This window comes from Neltuma alba, unplaced genomic scaffold (assembly GCF_004799145.2).
Source record: "Neltuma alba isolate B1F8T4 unplaced genomic scaffold, ASM479914v2 tig00012584_pilon, whole genome shotgun sequence".
NCBI lineage: Eukaryota > Viridiplantae > Streptophyta > Magnoliopsida > Fabales > Fabaceae > Neltuma > Neltuma alba.
The window spans coordinates 977-19,466 of NW_021637036.1; the positions used below are offsets into that span (position 1 = coordinate 977).

An 18,490-nucleotide genomic window follows, 5' to 3' on the forward strand; every position below is an offset into this window, starting at 1 on the left:
TTCCGTTTTCAACATTATCACGGGATGTTGTTATCGCATCTTCTTGTACAAGAACCCTTTTAATTCTTTTATTTTGGTCACAAGATAACCACAATGCCATCTCTCGAATCATATCATGCATCTTAAATGAACGACGCAAAACAACATCATCTTCAACACTCTCCAACAAGCAACAAAGCTTCAACTTTGCAATCACAGATTGACCATCATTGCGGATGTCTTGTATGCTTTTTGTCATATCTCTACAAATAAACCCCTCCCCTATCCATTTATCAATGATATCAGTGACCCGAATCTCATAGTCTTCTGGATATAATGCACAATACAAGAAACATTTCTATGAGTATCATCTGGCAACTGATCATAGCTCAACTTGAGGGTGGAAAAAACTTTTGTCTCCAAATCTGTAGTGGTCCATGGAGAACTTGTCAACTTATTTTTGAGGACTCCCATGCTTTAACATCTTTCACACCAGCCATGGCACTTCCTACCACAGTTAACGCAAGCGGCAGCCCTCTACACTCTGCTGCCATTTCTTTTGCTAAGACTTTGATCCTAGGGTGTGAGTTTAAAGTCTTCTCACCAACTTTCATATAAAATAACTCCAAAGCTTCTTTTCATTCAAAAAGTCCACTTTGAATGACTCTTGAGCTTGCATTTTTTCACACACATCCTCCACTCGTGTTGTGAACAACACTTTGCACTCAAAGTTTGAATCTTCTGGATGTGGCACCCCCACCAAATTCAAGTCCAATCCCTTCCACACATCATCCAGTAATAAAGCAAATTTTATCTGCTTCAACACACCCAAAATCTTTGAAGATTTTTCTTCTTGATTATTGCAAGAACTCCAAGTAGCATCTCCAATTCCTACTGATTTTCTTATATTGTCCATGATTGCATCCAAGTTAAGCTCTTTGGATACCACCACCCAAATCACAAGAAAATCGGGCTTTCTCTCCCCAAGTTCATTGCTAATTTTCTTCAGTAAGTTGGTCTTTCCAATCCCTCCAGTTCCCCATAAACCTATGACACCAACATTATTTGCTTCAATACTACTCCATACCTGATGAAATATCAAATCTTGCCCCACTGTCTTATCAACAGGTATTTGACCAATTCCTTTACATGGTGGCTTGTGAGTAATTTGATAATCCTTACCAAACCTCTGTCCCTGGGTTGTTAGATCAGCTACTTCAGTGAGCATCTTGGCAACCTTCTTTCCCACCTTGTAGCTTGACTTGCAATTCTTGGGACAACATTTACTTAGGCATTTGTTTTGGATTTCTTGGGCTCCTTGATCTAGATTATTATCTTCTACTTGAATACAAAATCATTTAGGTTGATATTTCTTTTCCCCTGTTTTTCTGAATCTTTACATGAACCAGTTAAGTACACTTTCATATCAAGTTTTGATATCGAGATAAGAAATTACATATCTTAATATAAATGAATGAATTTTTTTTGTCCAAATATGAATGACAGTTTTTTGACCGAAAAAGCTGAACGATATTGTTAAAGATTTTGGTTGGGGTTGCTTGGTTTCATTTTGGCAAAACAGCTTCTTTTCTTTTATAATTAAAAAAAACGAAAACAAATACATATTTGAAAATGGTTTTTGAACGATAATAAAATAAAATATGTTTTGTAAAAAAAAAAATCAGTTAATATTTTATTATTTTTCTGTTCAACAAAATGATAGTAGAGGTAGAAGAGATTGTATTTTTATTAGGGTTAAAATATATTTAATACCCTAAAATATTTTATAAAGTGTATTCAGTATACTAAATATCCTAAAATATTTTAGATCACAAAAAAAGTAGAGTAATGTCGCCTTTCAATTAACATTCTACTAATGTTGGTTTTCTCCTTCTAAGAAAAAGCTTCCACCTCATATGAGCAACAAAAGTACGCTTTCTCTCTCTCTGCGCTCCCTCCCTCCATATATTTATTTCTACGTACTTTTCTTTTAACTAAATAATTGGACAACTTGTAATATGGATACTGATAAATCAATTTTTTATATACGCAATATGCACGCTTTCAAATTAAGTTTTAATTATGCTAATATAAGGTAATTTTGTTTACTTAATTATGGTCTTAAGAAAGATATCATCTTTATTTTACATCATATACCCATTAAAATAATTATTTAAAAAATAAATAAAAATAAATTAAATCTATCATCTAAATTGTACCTAGATTGTCCAGATATAATGAGCTTGGGGTACTCACCACTTTGATGAGCACTGAAATTAGTTCCGTTTTTATACTGTGATAAAATTTCAAATAAATTCAATATAATATGAGTTTCACACTTATCCGAAAAATTTTAAATGTGCTTAATTAGATGGGTTTGAACTAACACATTTAAATAAAATTATCATAAATTACTAGGCTAAGGAATTACGTAATTAACAACATCATTGATAGCTGAATATGGAAATTATCTAATTCATGAACAAAAAAAATTAAAGCAAATAAAAACACCACATACTAAATAAAGAAAAAAAAAGAATAAATGTAAAATGAAGAGTTCGTACCTTCTGAATGTTGTGGATACGTTGGAGCCAAAGATCGACTTCATGTGTCTTTTTCCCCTCTTCAGTGCGCTCAGCTTTTTCAATTCGTTTTCCACATCCTTCTTTTTAGCTTCAAGCTCTTCCCATTTACTTTTCAGAGATTGCAGATTCTCTTCCAACTCACAAATAAACCCAGCTTCTTGTTTGGCGCAACCACACAAATACTTTGCAATATCCCATATGATATCTCCCACTTTCTCCATATTTGCTTCTCACTTTTGATCTTTCAGACGATGCTAAGCTCGCGTTCATCCAAAATCAAACAGAAAAATGCTAAAGTTAAAATTCTTTTCAATAAATATTTTTCCCTCAAAATGAAAGAACCCCACATGTTTGGGCTTACCTCATACACCAAGAGATTGCAATATTTATGAGTTTGCATGAGACAGTCGATGATGCAAATGGATAGGATTTGAAATGATGATGATAATCCTTTATTTCTTTAATTTTGAAAAGTAAATTGCAGCATCTTATTCCTTACTTGATCCTTATTTTTCTTCGAGATAGACAATGATTTATTCTTATTGCTGCTTTGATTTCTTTCTTTTGCTTTTGTCTTTTCTCACATGAATGAACAAGTCAGGAATAAAGATCACCGTTCTCGAGTTGGAGCAATGAATCTTTTTGTTTTGAAATGTGAAAAGTACGTTTTCTATGGTTTTAAGTTTTGATTAGTGCTTGATTCTTAATTTGAAGTTTTGCTGCTCAGATCAGGTCAAGAATCAGAATTTTTAATTTGCACGGAGACGGACCAATGATATAGAAGGCATTGTTTTTATTCTTTGCCAACGATATCGAAAGGCATTGTTAATTGTTACATATATATATGTATATATATAATATACTTCTAAGCTTTTCAGCTCTAAATATTGAGATAAATAATTAAGTTAAAGATATTCCCACTCTATTATTGGTAATGGATTGATAATCATTTGACTCAATTTAAGAGACGAGAATCATACTACTTCCAACTTTTAATATAAGACTTAGTTAACTAATTTGAAGAAATTAAAAAGGTTACTAAATTATTTTGAATTATTTGTAGTTATTATTTTTCTCAATTAATTTGCCTTACTTATAAATTGATATACAATATAATAACACAGATAAGAATTTTAAAGGGATCATATAACATATGCTATAATTAAGTAAAGTAGTAACTTTCTTAATTTCTCCAAATTAGTTAATTAAGTCTTATATTAAAAATCAGAGGTAGTAATATATTATTTTGGAAAGAATGACATTTAAATCTTGAAAGAATAAATTAATGACAATTGGATGCTTAAAAATTTTTTAAAAATATTGAGCCATTTGAAAATAGGATTCCCAATTGCAAATTAAAAGTTATATTTCAAACTTAAATGTCCTATCTGCACCAATTAAAATTCTTCAGTTAGAAATCTAACTCTGTCATTTCTAATTGAATATTTCTTTAGTACTCCTTTGATCTTTAATATATGACTTAATTTGAGAGTTACTATTGATCATATAAATAAGATCTATTTTACATGTTTACCAATTTTCTCAAGTTAACTCTATCAATACTCCCTCAACAATAATTAGGTAGGAGAGGAAGGAAGAGAATTAAAGAAAATGATTATGGTGTTTTGAAAAAAAAAATCATGTTAACTAATTTAACTAACATCCTTAATCTACTCAAATTAGTTAAATATGTCTTAAGGACTAGAAAAGTAGATAACTAGATGCATTTTCATATATAATCATGGTGACCAATGATAGCCACACTTTGAAGTATGGTTAGATGACAAGAATCTTCCAAACAGGACAATAAAGTAAGGATACTTTCGTCTTTTTAGACATAAAATTTTAGTCAAGGGGGTACAGTGATATTTCAAAGTTTTGAGAGGGGGGTTTGATTGATATTAATTGACTATTGAGGAGGTTTATTGAAATTCTCCCTGTATTATAAAACTGATGAACCAAGCAAACAGCGTGCATGCAAAATGTTGAGTGAGAGAGGGGTGAAAAATGGGCAAATCAATTAAGAGTTAGGAAATTTCATCTTTCATGCAACGGTCCACATCAAAGTATGCATAAATTATTGGAAACAGGAAACACGGCTGAATTACAAAAGCAAGAAATTAACTTAGAAACAAAAAAGAAGGGTGGGAAACAAAATTATCTTACTATGTATTATTAGAAAGACATGATACGGTTTGAAGAGCTTGAACAAATCTCAACGGAAACAGATTCTGGGAAAGAATCTTTATTTTTTGCTGTAAAAGGTTCGAGTTTCAATCCAAAAAGAATATCAATAATCAACATTTTTAGTACCAATATTACCACCTAGAATTTAAACGATCAATCATATCATTAGCTCAGTTTTCTACTTTCAAAATGGGACAAGCCTATCGAGGTGAGAATCCTCAGAAGAATGCTATATGTAAGATTACAAAATGTAAATTGTAAACTGACCCTATGCTATACTGGTATACCTTATACCACAATCAAGATGACCAAAGTCGGCATTCTACCAGGAAATGAGAACAATCGATCTCCACAATCTCAACATTGGCCTCCGTGACTGAAACCTGCATATTTAAATTCAATTAAACAAAAATGATAATGGAAACTGACAAAAAAAAATCATTTGAGTTCCACGTAGCCATCTAAAGACACGCAATGCATATATCAGCTCGATACACAAATGCAATGATGTAGTGTTGTCAAGGACTATATCCATATGTTCTATTTTTTTTGCCCTAAACGTAAGACTCATTTATATAAGATCTACTTTGTAAGTTAATTTCTTCATTAAAATGGATTTTATATTAAAGACTGAAGGTAATATATTAAATATTGACCAGCACATAGTAATATATTCCAGTGAGACAAAACAATACGATTACATATTATGATCCATTATTATTTTATTGAAGTTGGAGTCCTTTTTAGTTGATGAAAACATATTTAAGACTCTCCGTGTTAGGTAAGCAAGCAGTACCAGATCCTGGCTGAAATTTTTTCAATGAATACAAAGATGCATGATCAGGATATTCAAGTGGAATCCAATATAGTGTTTTATCTTATTCTTACCTCATATACATCCACTATAGCTGGAACCGATTGTCTTGATGAGACCTAGTGATGTGGAGTGAGCACTGTCAACAAAAGAGAAAACAAAGTTAAGACTGAAGAAGCAACGAATCCTTCCCTATTAAAATAGAAATAGGTATGCCTTTATGATAAATAAACATCGTTTAAAGGTCAATAATCTAATGAGTGGATTACAAGACGCTATAAAGGTAACAGTAGCAAGCAGTTAGGGAAGAAAATAAAGGCCTGTTCAGGAGAAATTTAATTTAACTAAATGATGACAGAATTATTATGGATGGATCCAGAGTTTCATGAATGTACAATATGATCAAGGCAGAGAAAAGCACTTGAGTGGACTATAAAAAGTTAGTCAAAGCCCGATTAAAAACTTTTTGAAGATATAATTTCTAACCACGGAAATATCTTGATTTAAACCTGATCTTAGAGAGCAGCTAGATCTACAAAAAAATATTTAGCATCAGTCAAATCCAGTTGGTTGATTACCCTCAAAAAGTTTTTGATTAAATGCAGTAATGCACATTTAGCAGCCAACTGTTCCTTATCCCAAGCCAAATAGTTGCAAAAATTTATGAAAAATCAAATCAGAGTTATTTATAGTTGAGTAGTGGTTCCCCACTCTTCATCAGCCCCGTTGCCATTGACGAGTACTGCACCATCTGAAGAATCAGCATCCACCACAACTGCCTCCTCTCCATTCTGTTCCTCCTACTTTTCCTCTGCGTTGAGCTCTTCTTCATTCTGTTCAATCAACTGCAACAAAATGGCAACTAATTACACAAAACAACACTCTAAGGCCAACTCTTAACATTTTTGGAAATCTACAGTTTTACACAACAAAAATAAAAAACAGAAAGAAACACCTCTTATCTGGTTCATGAATTTTATTTTATTTTTGTGAACTGATTCATGTGAGGTTATATCTTTAAATAGCATACCTCATGATTAGAATCTCCATTCTCACGAAGCTCTTCCCCTTCTTCAACCTGCATGCTTCTGAAAGCGTTGACAAGGGTAAGACATGACTTTCGAGCATGTTTGGCATACTCTGCAAGAGGGTAATCGCCCCTCATATACCAGGAAAAGAAAATACAAAGAAAGATTCAATGTAGTTCTTATTATTTTGAAATGCTTCGAATGAGAGGTAACACAAACAAAACATTGAAATTGAGCACTCTCACATTCTAACCTTGTCCCTACAGCTTTAGCTTCAACAGCAATCGCAACTTGCCAATCTTCAAACAAATTAGGAAACTCTTCAAGATCAGCCAATGACTCGGCAGCTTTGGGGCTAACGGCTAACCTGCGATGAAAGCATTGACATATATACCTATGAAATACATTAGTTATCTTTAATCAATGCTTCCGTTAAGATGACAAGCCTCCTTGTAAGGGTGCCTGAGAATAAATTCTACACACAATAACAAATGTCATCCAGGCAGTCTTAGTGCACTAAAAGTATGATACATTTGAAGTAGAATTACCCTATGGAGATCTTTTCTCCAAATTGCTAAAATCTCTGAGACCTTGCTTGGGAGATAAGACCGTGCCATTAAAGCAGCTTCAGGAATCCGATTGCTGCAAAGGCACAAGAGAGTTATGTAAAACCAAATTTTAGTCCAACCTATTTCTTACTTGTGTTACTGCTTTATGGAAGCAAAACGGCATAACTAAAGAAGATTACCTCTCTACCAACAGTTGAAGGCAGTCTTCAAGTTTACCCAACATGAACACGCAAAGGAATGCGACATTGTTCTTCCCTCGCTCTTTAGCACGGGTTGCAAGATTTGATATTCCCTCAGCATCTCCTAAAGAAGAATGTAGCAGTAACAATCCACTCAAGTCCATTGCATTCCCTGAACATTCTTCAGCCATTTCTAACTGCAAGACCATAAAATACAGTGAGTTGCGGTAAAACTGAAATTCCCAACAAGGATCATACATGTTAATTATACATTAGAATGAGATCTAAAACTAAAGCATCTGAACACAACTTGTCAATAGAAATTTCACCCAAACTACCTTCATTTGGTCCTAACTGCTTGCTCTGTAACTTCTTATAGCCTAGAAGGCTCAATAAGGTATACAGAGGCATCATAATGTTCAGAAGCACATTATAAAAAATGAATTTGTTTGAACCTTTTTAAGAGAGGATCACTTTTCTAAAATCTAATAATGCTTGTTTAAGCTTTTAGAAGTAGCCAGAATCTCTAAAACAAAAAAAAAAAAAGCGCTTGTTTTTGGTTATTTTGCGCAGGTACCTTGAGTAGGTTCTGAAAATAATCAGATATAGTAAATGGGAGGGAAAGTTCATGAAAATACAAAGATATGATAAAATTTGAAAATCACTAAATGCTAAATCATTTCCACAAACAGAAAGAGACGAAGATATCATAAAATCTGAAAATTACAAAATCATAAATCATTTTTTAATGATTAAAACTAAGTGCAAAATAGTTTGCTTTTTAAAATCCCTAGGCAATAGATCACTTCTCACAATGCCGCATTAAACAAACAAGGCCTTAAAAATGCAGTTTACCCAAGCATTGGAGATAAAACAGTGCAACTCTTTTCACTAAAAAAACACCTTTCCAGCAAACATAGCCAACTCTACCAGCTGCTTCCATTTAGACTCACTTTGCACTTCTCCTGCAGTACTCTACAAAAAGAATATGAGAGTTATATTAATCAAAATATAAACTGATTTCTTCCATGAAAGCAAGCAAATCTAGTACCCAACTTAACAATTTTGCATGTTTATAGATAATATGATTGTATGCATATTACATGAACTTACCTTTGCCACCTCCAGTCCCCCGAGCTGCATGGCTAATTCAAATCTGTAGTCAGGATGAGTTGCCACTTCAAGAGCATCCTCTGTGGAAATAATAAGGACCGTGTGGCATATACAACATTATTTTGCATGAAAGTAAGGAAAATGTAGCAGCAGATTATACAAGCTTGTTATCGAGGTTTGGAATCATTAAAGCATGGAAAGCAAAAATATGATAATGTACAGAATTGATACTACATATTCACATAAGAGACGTTTCTATTAATGAGAAAACAGTATTACTTGGGTCAAAATTTTTTGCAATCACACATAACATGCACTTGCAGTTTCTAGCAATGTGGGAAATGTACTTAGGGGATTAGCATGTACATCCATGTTGCTCAAAAGACTTTTAAGGGGGGCAAAAATTGAGAATGTCTGCACTGAGTTGCAGAAAGTGAAGCGTAAAGCGTTGTTTTGTCATTATTTGCTTTTACATAGTTCTATGAAGCAAGATTGTGTTACTTAAAGCGTTTTTCTTTTCCTAAATCAATGTAATTTCTCACACAGACAAAAATGGAAATTGTTTATCCCCCAGCAACACCAAAAAAAAAAAACTACTATGGTGCTCTTTCGAAATTGAAGGAAGAACTTCAATGGCTCTACTCAAATCATATCACCAATCATTACAAGAGTCCTGTACTCAATCAAGCTCAAAAGCAATGTGTATGCCATGACGCTAGAGAAAATAAAAAATAAGTAGCAATAGTCAATATCGCTGCTAGCTGTGCCTCTAAATAACAAAACAGAAAAAAGAAAAACGGTGAACTAACTTGAACTCTTTGTCTATCAGATAGACCCGACTTTGGCTAGCAAGATATCCCAACAAGTACAAAGGGCGATCTAAGTGAAAGATTGTAGTAACCTAATTCATAATTTTAAACACAAAGGCTTAATAAGATTCATGAAGTTTCAAACGAAGACATGCACTTCTTTCAAGCATAGAAGGGGCAAAAACTTAATACCTCGTAGCCAACACAGTAATTAAGCCTCCAAGAGGAATTGCTGTAAATAAAACAATCTCCAACCCAGGTGCCTGTCCTAACTCGTTCGTTTATTTCATGAAGGAGCTCAAATGCATCTTGCACCCCTAGCTCGTCGACAGGTCTTCCACCATCCAAATATGAGGCAACTATATCACGCTGCAATGTTGAATGTTACCATGTTTATAGTGCCTTGTGTCAAAGTATTCCAAATATATTGGGACAATGTTCTTCAAAGAAAGGAAGCTATCATAATAAAATAATTAAGTAATCAGATTATCATAATCCTCACATTGTAGTTCAGAATGTAGAATCATGTATTACTAGCAATTGTCATTAGATCACCACTGTCAGCCCAGTAGACGTTCTGTCACCAGAAAATAAACAAACAAAATAAAACTATAAATAGAAGAAGGGAGGAACAAAACAGAAATTGTTCATCATATAATGTAAGCTATAGATTAACCTGCATTCAATCCAATCATAAAAGCAAATGAAATCATTTGAGCACATTGCTAATAAGGTCCCGCCAAATATTCGTTCAGCAGAAAAAGTTGGCTGAATACTCTTCTTTTCCTGGAATTCATTCGGAAAAAAAAAAAAGTTTCATTTGGCAAATATCTGACATGATTACTCTTTAAATTTTCAAATAAAACGAAGAGCTGAAACCACCACAGGAAATGTACTGGTACCATTGGCAACAGAAGCAGACATGCTTGTCATATTGTTCAGCCATAATGGTTCACTTGAAATAAAAAATAGCCAGCTTAATTTTATCAAGACCTCCTCATTGGAAGCAGCACGGGAATTGAAGAATCTAGTTTCCTTTCCTCATTTTAGAAATTAGCAACAAATTATTTGTTCCCACCATCTTACTTAAGGAATCACAAACCTGGAAATTTTTTGTGAAAATTTTTATCTTTGATGTACTTTCTCTGACAGCATATTCTCCGTCTGAAGACCAAACAATTTCCAGTGCAGAACCAAATGACCTATTTCTCCATGCCATTGAAATGCATATAATATACTCATCATCTCCACTTACAACAACAAACGTCCCATTTGGATTGTTCCTTAAACTCTGAAATGATATTAGTGGATCGCAAGTTAATCACAACATACACAGAGAAACTGCACATGAAAAGCAATAAACCTAAAGCTCATTTCTGTCAACACAACACCACTTTCATCGCCCTTGAAGTACAATGTCTAACATCAAATAATATAGCCTGTATATGGTTGCAGCAATTCTTACTTGTACCGAGAATCCCAGATGGCATTCATACCATAGATCTAGACAAAACTGTCCGAGGAAATAATTATACAGAGAGGCCGTCACCCTTGTACTAGTATCTAATTAAGAGAATACAGTTCTGTATTCTCCTCTGATCACTCCTTGATTATTCGTTGAAGTCATTTTATAACAGAATGATTATTTTAATTTTAATTTTTTCTAAAAAAAAGCTGAGAAGCATCTCGAAAGAATGCAGTCTAATATAAAATAATGATTCCTACTCAATTGCGGGTAGAGATCACAGGTGCCCAACTCCTTAACAGTCAAAGTTAATCTTTCTCCATTAGTAACCTGAGAAGCAAAGTAATTGTATGCCACTCAGAGATAAAATTTTCCATAGCCAACCAACATTTCAAGAGCGTAATAAGTATGTTTTATCGAAAGTAAAAATAATCAATTTAAGTCATAATGAAGCTTCATGTTGCATAGTCAAAAGACAACTCTGTATCAAATGTAATCAAACTTGAAATGGCAAACATTTCATTAAAAGAAAAAAAAAAAGTGAAGGATACAAGGTCTAATTTTTCAAAAGAACACTTGGGCTTCAAAAGAAAAATCCAGGTCAATGAAACAGGGTCAAAGAAGGAGATGGGTTGGTGATATATGGACCCAATTTTGCAGTTATTCCTTGCTATGAATCATAAGGGGGAAAAGGGCAAATTAAAGACTCTTGCAATCAGGTTGCATAAGACTCAATGCAAAGCCGCAGACTTTATGCAACATCACTACATCTGCAAAAACCAGAACCATTAAAATCAATGGGAATTGCATGACTCCAAGGATTCCTGTGAATTAACTCAGGCAAACAAGATTTCATATATAATTTAATATTCTAAAATTTTAAGTTCCAAGTGATATTGAATCATACAAATCAAATCAGAAATAAAGTAAGCATAATAATCGTGCTTTTTAATTTTTCTTCACATATTCTGAAAAAGTTTAGGGTAAAAATGAACCCAAACCTCTAGATCTGCTCCTACACTCTTTAACCGTATCAATTTTATTGTGTTTAGCGCAAATAATTTTCCCACTAGTGTCCATGCTGGCCACAGGCTCTTCCCGGCCCAGTTTGACCATAATAGTTTCCTCGTCATAGCCAAGCACAACCCTGTGGATGAAGAAGTTTTGAAATTCTATAAGATTAAATATATTTATAAAAAAATATGTTTATAAAAAAAAACAATAAGATACATATCCTATAAGTCTCATACTTTCTCTTTTTTCTAAAAGCAAAAAATTTTTACTTTTCCCAAAACCATAGTTTTGGAGCCAAAACCATGGTTTTGACTCAAAACCATGGTTTTGGTTTTTATTAGGGTGTTTGGGAGATTTTTTTCCAAACCATGGTTTGGGTTGGAACCCAAACACCCCCTAAACCTCCAAAGGGTCTCTTTTAATGTACCCTTATGACATTTATTAATTATTTATTAATTATATTATCTTATGTATTTAATTATGTTAATAAAAAATATATTATTAACAATTTATTCTTCAAATTAAAATATATCATAAAATATATTTTTTCTGTAAGTATCATATTAACTTATACCTTTTTTAGTAATTTGTACATGTAAAAAGTGTTTATGGTAACAATTATCCAAACATTCTCACTTTTCAGAATCACTTTTTCACAAAATCTATTCTTCAAAAAATCTATTCTCCCCAGAATCTATTCCCCAGTATAGACATTTATATTTACCAATGACGAAATGAACCCAATGAAGAAATGAACACTTTCAAAACTGAATCAAAATAATGAAAGTGGCAAAAAGTAGCATATGAAGAAGGCACTTGAATGTCATGATGTTCAGAACACTGCATTGTCCAAGCCACGGTAATAATAAAGAAGAAAAACTAATGCGTTCTTTGTTTTCTTTTGCTTTTTTTTTTAAATGCCCTGACAAGAGAGTGATCACATGGGAGCAAAAATAAGAGATGAATGTGCATAACGAATACTACCTATGAGTTGCTAAATGCCATATGCGCACTGTACCATCCTCTGAACCAGTAATAATTATGGGAAGATCAGGATGAAAGCATACAGCAGATACACTGTGCGTGTGGCCTTCTAGAGTCTGGACGCAACTTCTGGTCCGGTATACTCCCATGCCTGTTTCATAGGTTTCATCGATGAAAATATGTCCTCTAATGTCCATTGCAATTTGCCTTAATTGCATGAACTATCCCTCTATTTTGAAAATGTACACTTAACTCCAAACTGTTAATTCTATTAAGAATATTTTTAAAAACATTTAAATGAGTTTTTTCTTTAATTTTTTTTGCAAATAATTTTTTGTCTTTTTTATTATATTGGGACAAAAATTTAAGTAATTAGTTAAGGTAGATATAAAAAACTTAATTGAAAATTTGACTAATTTTGTTTATAAATATATATTGTACTAACTGTGTTTATAAACATTTGGGACAAAAATATGTTTAGAAGTTTTAAATTATGAATTAAATTTACTTGTATAATCTCTGAAACTCATATCACATATACTGCACTATATGATAAAAAATACATGTTTAAAATATGTTTTTAGGTTGCTATTAAAAAAAAAGAAATATATTTTTAGCTATTTTAAAAGAAACCTACAGAAATAAGTTATATAATGCACTAAAAACTAATAAATTCTATAATATATTAGAAATTTTGAAATATATGTATTAGAATTAGTTTGTTGCAAAAAAATATTTTTAGAAATGTTTAAATAATTCTTATCTTAATGAGAGGTATTTTAATTAAAACAAGGTTGAAAATATGTTTTCTATCATATATTTTAAAAATTAAAAATTAAAAATTGGTTTGGAAAAAAATCAGAACATCATTTTAATATTTTATTAATGTTTGTTCTACAAAATTAAAGTAAAAAGAATATTGTTTTTTCATTAATGGAAATCATACTAATAAATCAAACTATTTTTCATCCTATAAGTATTTTTTTTAAAATAATGAGCCGAACATAATTTTTTTAATATTTTTTTAATTTTAAAACTTGTTCTGAAAAATTACTCTATTGAATTGTTTTAAAAAAAATAAAAACAAATAACAGAATTAAACAAGCCCTTTCTTTTATACTGCCTTTGATCTTAATTATAAGATCTCGCTTATAGATTATAAATAAGGACTTATAACTAAGACCAGAAGTAGTATATTTATATATATTAATAATATATAGTTGGTCAACCTTTAGTTTTGGGATAAAAGTTTTTGCTGAATCCGTGTCAGAGTCTTAATCATTGGACGAAAACTCTAAACAATTTCCAGCCACGTGAAGCAACGAAATGTTAGAAACAAAATGCGACAAAAGTAGGTTTTCTATCATAATTTATTAACTATAAAATAAATATGTAAGAGGAGTTTTGTTACAGTTTACGTAGAACATGCTCATTTAATTGACTCCAAACATGCCTCTAAGAAAGAAAAAATAGTTTCAAAGGCCAATACCAAAGGAGTCTCCATAAAGTAAGACGGAAAAAGAAAGAGATGATTGAGTCTTGTATCAACTTAATACTAAATTATCTCTCTTTAATTTATACTCCCTCCGTTCCTTATTATAAGAGACATTTGATGCTTATAGCATGTTCCTAAATATAAGAGACACTTAAAAGTCATCTCTACTTTTTTGTGTTGATTTCCTATTTTACCCATATTTATTGTCTCCAACTCACACTCTCTCTCCTTTCCACTTCTCTTTCTTTTAAGAATTTACTATTGTTCTCTCTCATGCTCTCTCTCCTTATTAATGAGGGCATTTTTGGAAAAAAAATTATACTTTTTTACATATTAATTGTTCTTAACTAATTCAAACTGTTTTTTTGATCAACGTAATTCGGTTATTCGTCTCTTATAATAAGGAACGGAGGGAGTAATATTTTAGGAGATTACAATATTTAATGCGGGACAAATGGTTGAACTAAACTCATGACATTTGGCCTAATAAATGAGGCTATGTTTGGGATCATATTTTGAGATCCCAAGTTACTTACCAGCAAAAGAAATTTTTCGTTTGGAATCTCAATTAAACAGAAAAGTTTTATAAAAAGAAATAATTTTATCTTGAAGTCATTTTTCGTAACTTTTCTAATTTAACATGATAGGATGAAAATTATACCCTCTCTAGTGCCATTTGCATAGAAAATGACCATACTATCCCAATTTATTTATTGTTATATATTCTTACTTGTTAATGTAAAAATAATAATTAAAATAAGAAATATTTTATAGCTTTTTCAATAATACATCAAATCCTTTTATTTTTATGATTTGGATTTTCAACATTTTTCTTAAAATTATCACATTATACACATATACTATATATAATAAAATTTATGTTTTTTTTTATCATTTTACATCTAAACATACTTTTTTATTAATTATCTAAACAAGTTTCATCTTAGTAAACTGGTTTTTTTTTATAACAAAAATCAATTTAAATATAAATCATATTACACTACCTGATTCTTACCTCATTTGACTATGGCAAAATTCAGACTGAAAAAAAAAGTAATTTCTCCCACTGCTAATCCAAGCACACCCTAAATAAATAAATCTTTGACGGAATTTGGAAAAAAGAGTTTTTGCCTATGTACAATACTACTTTTTTTTTTTCGCCAACCTATGTGTACTGTACTACTGAACCAAATTAATTTGTTATATATATATTGAATAATATTAGCATGTTACTAGTTGAAAACAATTTAACATTGCAAGAAATCAATTAAAAAGAGTGGTCAAAATAAAATTAGACAAAATAATGAGGACAATGAATTAAACATTCATTAAAATTATACGATTGGCATTAATTTTATAGTACCTCCAATCCTAAATATAAGGCTTAATTTGTTACATAATTTGCACATTAATAAAAAAAAAAAAGACAACTTTCACGACTAAACTAAGTAATTAATATTATCTCCAATAAAATATAAAATACAATATGTTTTCTTCCTTTAATATTAATGCTCCATGATATATGTCCTTATATTCTTGGAAATGCTTGTTTCTTAGTTGGAAAAAAAAAACTACTCCTCCGGTCCTCAAATTAGCAAGGATATTTTAGGAATGACAACACTTATTTATTATAAATAACCAACTTAACTTACTTCCTTAATCTCCTCAAATAAGTCAATTGGGTCTTATAATTAGGACCGGAGGAATAGTAATTTTGAAGAAGATGATGCTTAAGACTCATAACATATAGCTGAATGCTAATTTGTTTTTTTTTTTTAACTATGTTAATTTCAAAGCCTTTTTTTTAATTTCTTTTTGCTTCTTTGCTTTTATCTATTTGTCTTTAATATTGTGCCATTTTTATGGTTTTCACTCATTGATTGACTGGCCCATGGATTAACCACTTATAATTGGATTCTTATCGGATGTCCCCGGAGGGACTGTAATGGACTCTTAAGAACCTAATCAAGTAAACAACATTACCTTATATTAGCATAAAACTTAAAATTTGAAAATGTGCATGTTATATCTGCAACATTGCGTACATAACATATATAAAAACTTGATCTATCAGTATCCATATTACTAGCTGTCCATTTATTTTCAGTTAAAAGAAAAGTATAAATTAATTTAATTAGAAAAAAAATGTATACCTGATTATCTTTTCTGTACTATTAAATACATAACTAAAGGAATACTTCAAATAGAGAACATGTAAATGTGAGCATAACGTTTTTATACTGTGATCAAGTTTCAAATATATAATTTCAATATAATATAAGTTTCACACTTATCCAGAATTTTTAAAAGTGCTTAACTAGCTTGGTTTGAACACTTTGTTTCAAAACGTCTATATCACTTTCGATTTACTACTAACAAATTTAAATTAACTCATGAGAAACTATGAGCTATGTATTTAGAAATTGAATTACTTAATTAACAACATTATTGATACTGAATTTGGAAATTATCTAATTCATGAACACAAGCAACGAAATAAATAAAAACACCACATACTAAATAGGAGGAAGAATAAAAGATGTATCAATGAAGAGTATCTCTTTGATGTTTTGGATACTTTCGAGCCAAACACCAACTTCATGTGTCCTTTGCGTCTCTCTGCTGCTCTCAGCTTCTTCAATTTGTGCTTTTACATTGATAAACACTTATGTGCAGTGAATTCTTAGTCTAATTTGTAAGATCAAATGGTAATTTTATGATTAAAAGCTATTTTTTTGTGACAAAATAAATAAAAAAAATGATTGATCAAATTAGGAACTGAGTATCATTTTTTATAGTATTTTTGATGCTGTGAACCAGTTACTCCTATTTTTGTTTTTGGATGAAAAAACCAGTTACTCATTTTATGTGTTTCTATCAGGTCTTAGGCCGAAAATTAAAGATATGAAGGCTCAAGCCCAGCCCAAAAGAATTGGATGAAGACTTTGACTAATGAAGTGCTGCGTTTTGATGAAGAGCTAGGTGGAAGAGGATTCTGTTATGGACGGTTGGGCAGGAGGATGATTGATTGGTTTTATGAGCTGGCAAGTGGGAATGAATTGATCATCATCTTTCTTTCCGTCCTGCTGATCTCTTCCCTGCACCGTCATTTTTCTTTCCTCTCATCATCTCAATCTTCGTTCTGATCCTTCCATGGCACCTGCTATTTCATACTCAGTAGCTGTTCCCCCTCTGTGATGCGAGGCTAGACACTGTGTATTTAGGGAGAGGTGCTGGATCTGAGCTTCTGAGCATCAGTGAGAAAGAGTTCGATGATCTTCGGAGATTCAGACTAGACATCTGATTTGAGTATGCGAGTTGTATGCTTTAATTCTTATGCTAGATTTATTTCGTAAATCTGGAACTGAACTCTCAAGATCTGTGGGCTTGCTTAGCCAGAGACCTCTGTGGATTCGAGTTGAATTTACTTCTTCTTTCTTCTTTAATTTGGATATAATTGTTACCTCAACCGAGTTGGGTGATGTTCTCAATTGATTCAATTAATTTCTGGATGAATGCAAGGCTGTGTTTGTCATAGAAGAATGGATCCTCTGGTTAGGTTCCCCTAGGTTGAACATTTCGCACTCAGTGTTAATGTCTTGCGAGTAGCAGTTAGGCACTGATCCAATCTACGAGTTGTGGATTAATTGATGATTCAACTATTGAACTCTTAGTTTCATAAAACCAGGAAGGTCATAAGCTATCTCCACAGAAGCATTATCAATCATTGTCGGCAACATTTTCTGTTCACTAGTTTTCTATTTACTTTAGTTCCTTTGTTTTTACATTCGTTTGTAAATTTCAGAAATAATAGCTGTGAGGTCTCTCTTCTTAGATAGAAACTATAATCTAAAAAAAAAAAAAAAATTACATTGCAATAGAAACCCATACTTGTTAATTTGATAATGTGTGTTTAATTGGACTGGTTAGGAACTGCAACAAATTAGGCTTCTTGAGCCTTGACCTAGGCTAGACTCCATTTCTACATTTAGCTTAGTAATTTTTGAAGAGTAGACTGACATGCTTTTCACAGGTCCAAGGCTTTTCCATTTATGATTCAGAGGTTGCAGATTCTTTTCCAAATCATAAATAAACTTTGCTTCTTGTTTGGTGCAAACACACTAATTCTTGTTATATCCATATGATATCTCCCAGTTTCTCCATATCCGCCTCTCACTTTTGATCTTTCAAACGATGCTAAGCCTGCATTTGATCCAAAATCACACAGCAAAATGCTAAAGTTAGGGTTTTTTTTTCATAAATATTTTG

General features: G+C 31.8%; 1 protein-coding gene and 1 pseudogene across 1 annotated transcript; both read right to left on the reverse strand.

Moving 5' to 3' along the window:
• Positions 1-589: 589 nt before the first annotated feature.
• On the reverse strand, positions 590-2,785 carry LOC114728940 (disease resistance protein SUMM2-like). The gene is made up of 2 exons (XM_028915887.1): positions 2,544-2,785; positions 590-1,235 (listed from the first exon to the last, which is right to left on the reverse strand). The coding sequence occupies exons 1-2, from the start codon at positions 2,783-2,785 to the stop codon at positions 590-592; spliced, it is 888 nt and encodes a 295-aa protein (XP_028771720.1).
• Positions 2,786-6,251: 3,466 nt separating this feature from the next.
• On the reverse strand, positions 6,252-12,923 carry LOC114728941 (coatomer subunit beta'-2-like; annotated as a pseudogene).
• Between the last annotated feature and the right edge of the window lie 5,567 nt (positions 12,924-18,490).

Coding starts and splice junctions, on each gene's coding strand:
- LOC114728940 (XM_028915887.1), bottom strand. CDS start 2,785: ATGGAGAAAGTGGGAGATATCATATGGGATATTGCAAAGTATTTGTGT. Junction 1,236..2,543: donor GTATCCACAACATTCAGAAG/GTACGAACTCTT, acceptor TTGCAAGTCAAG/CTACAAGGTGGGAAAGAAGG.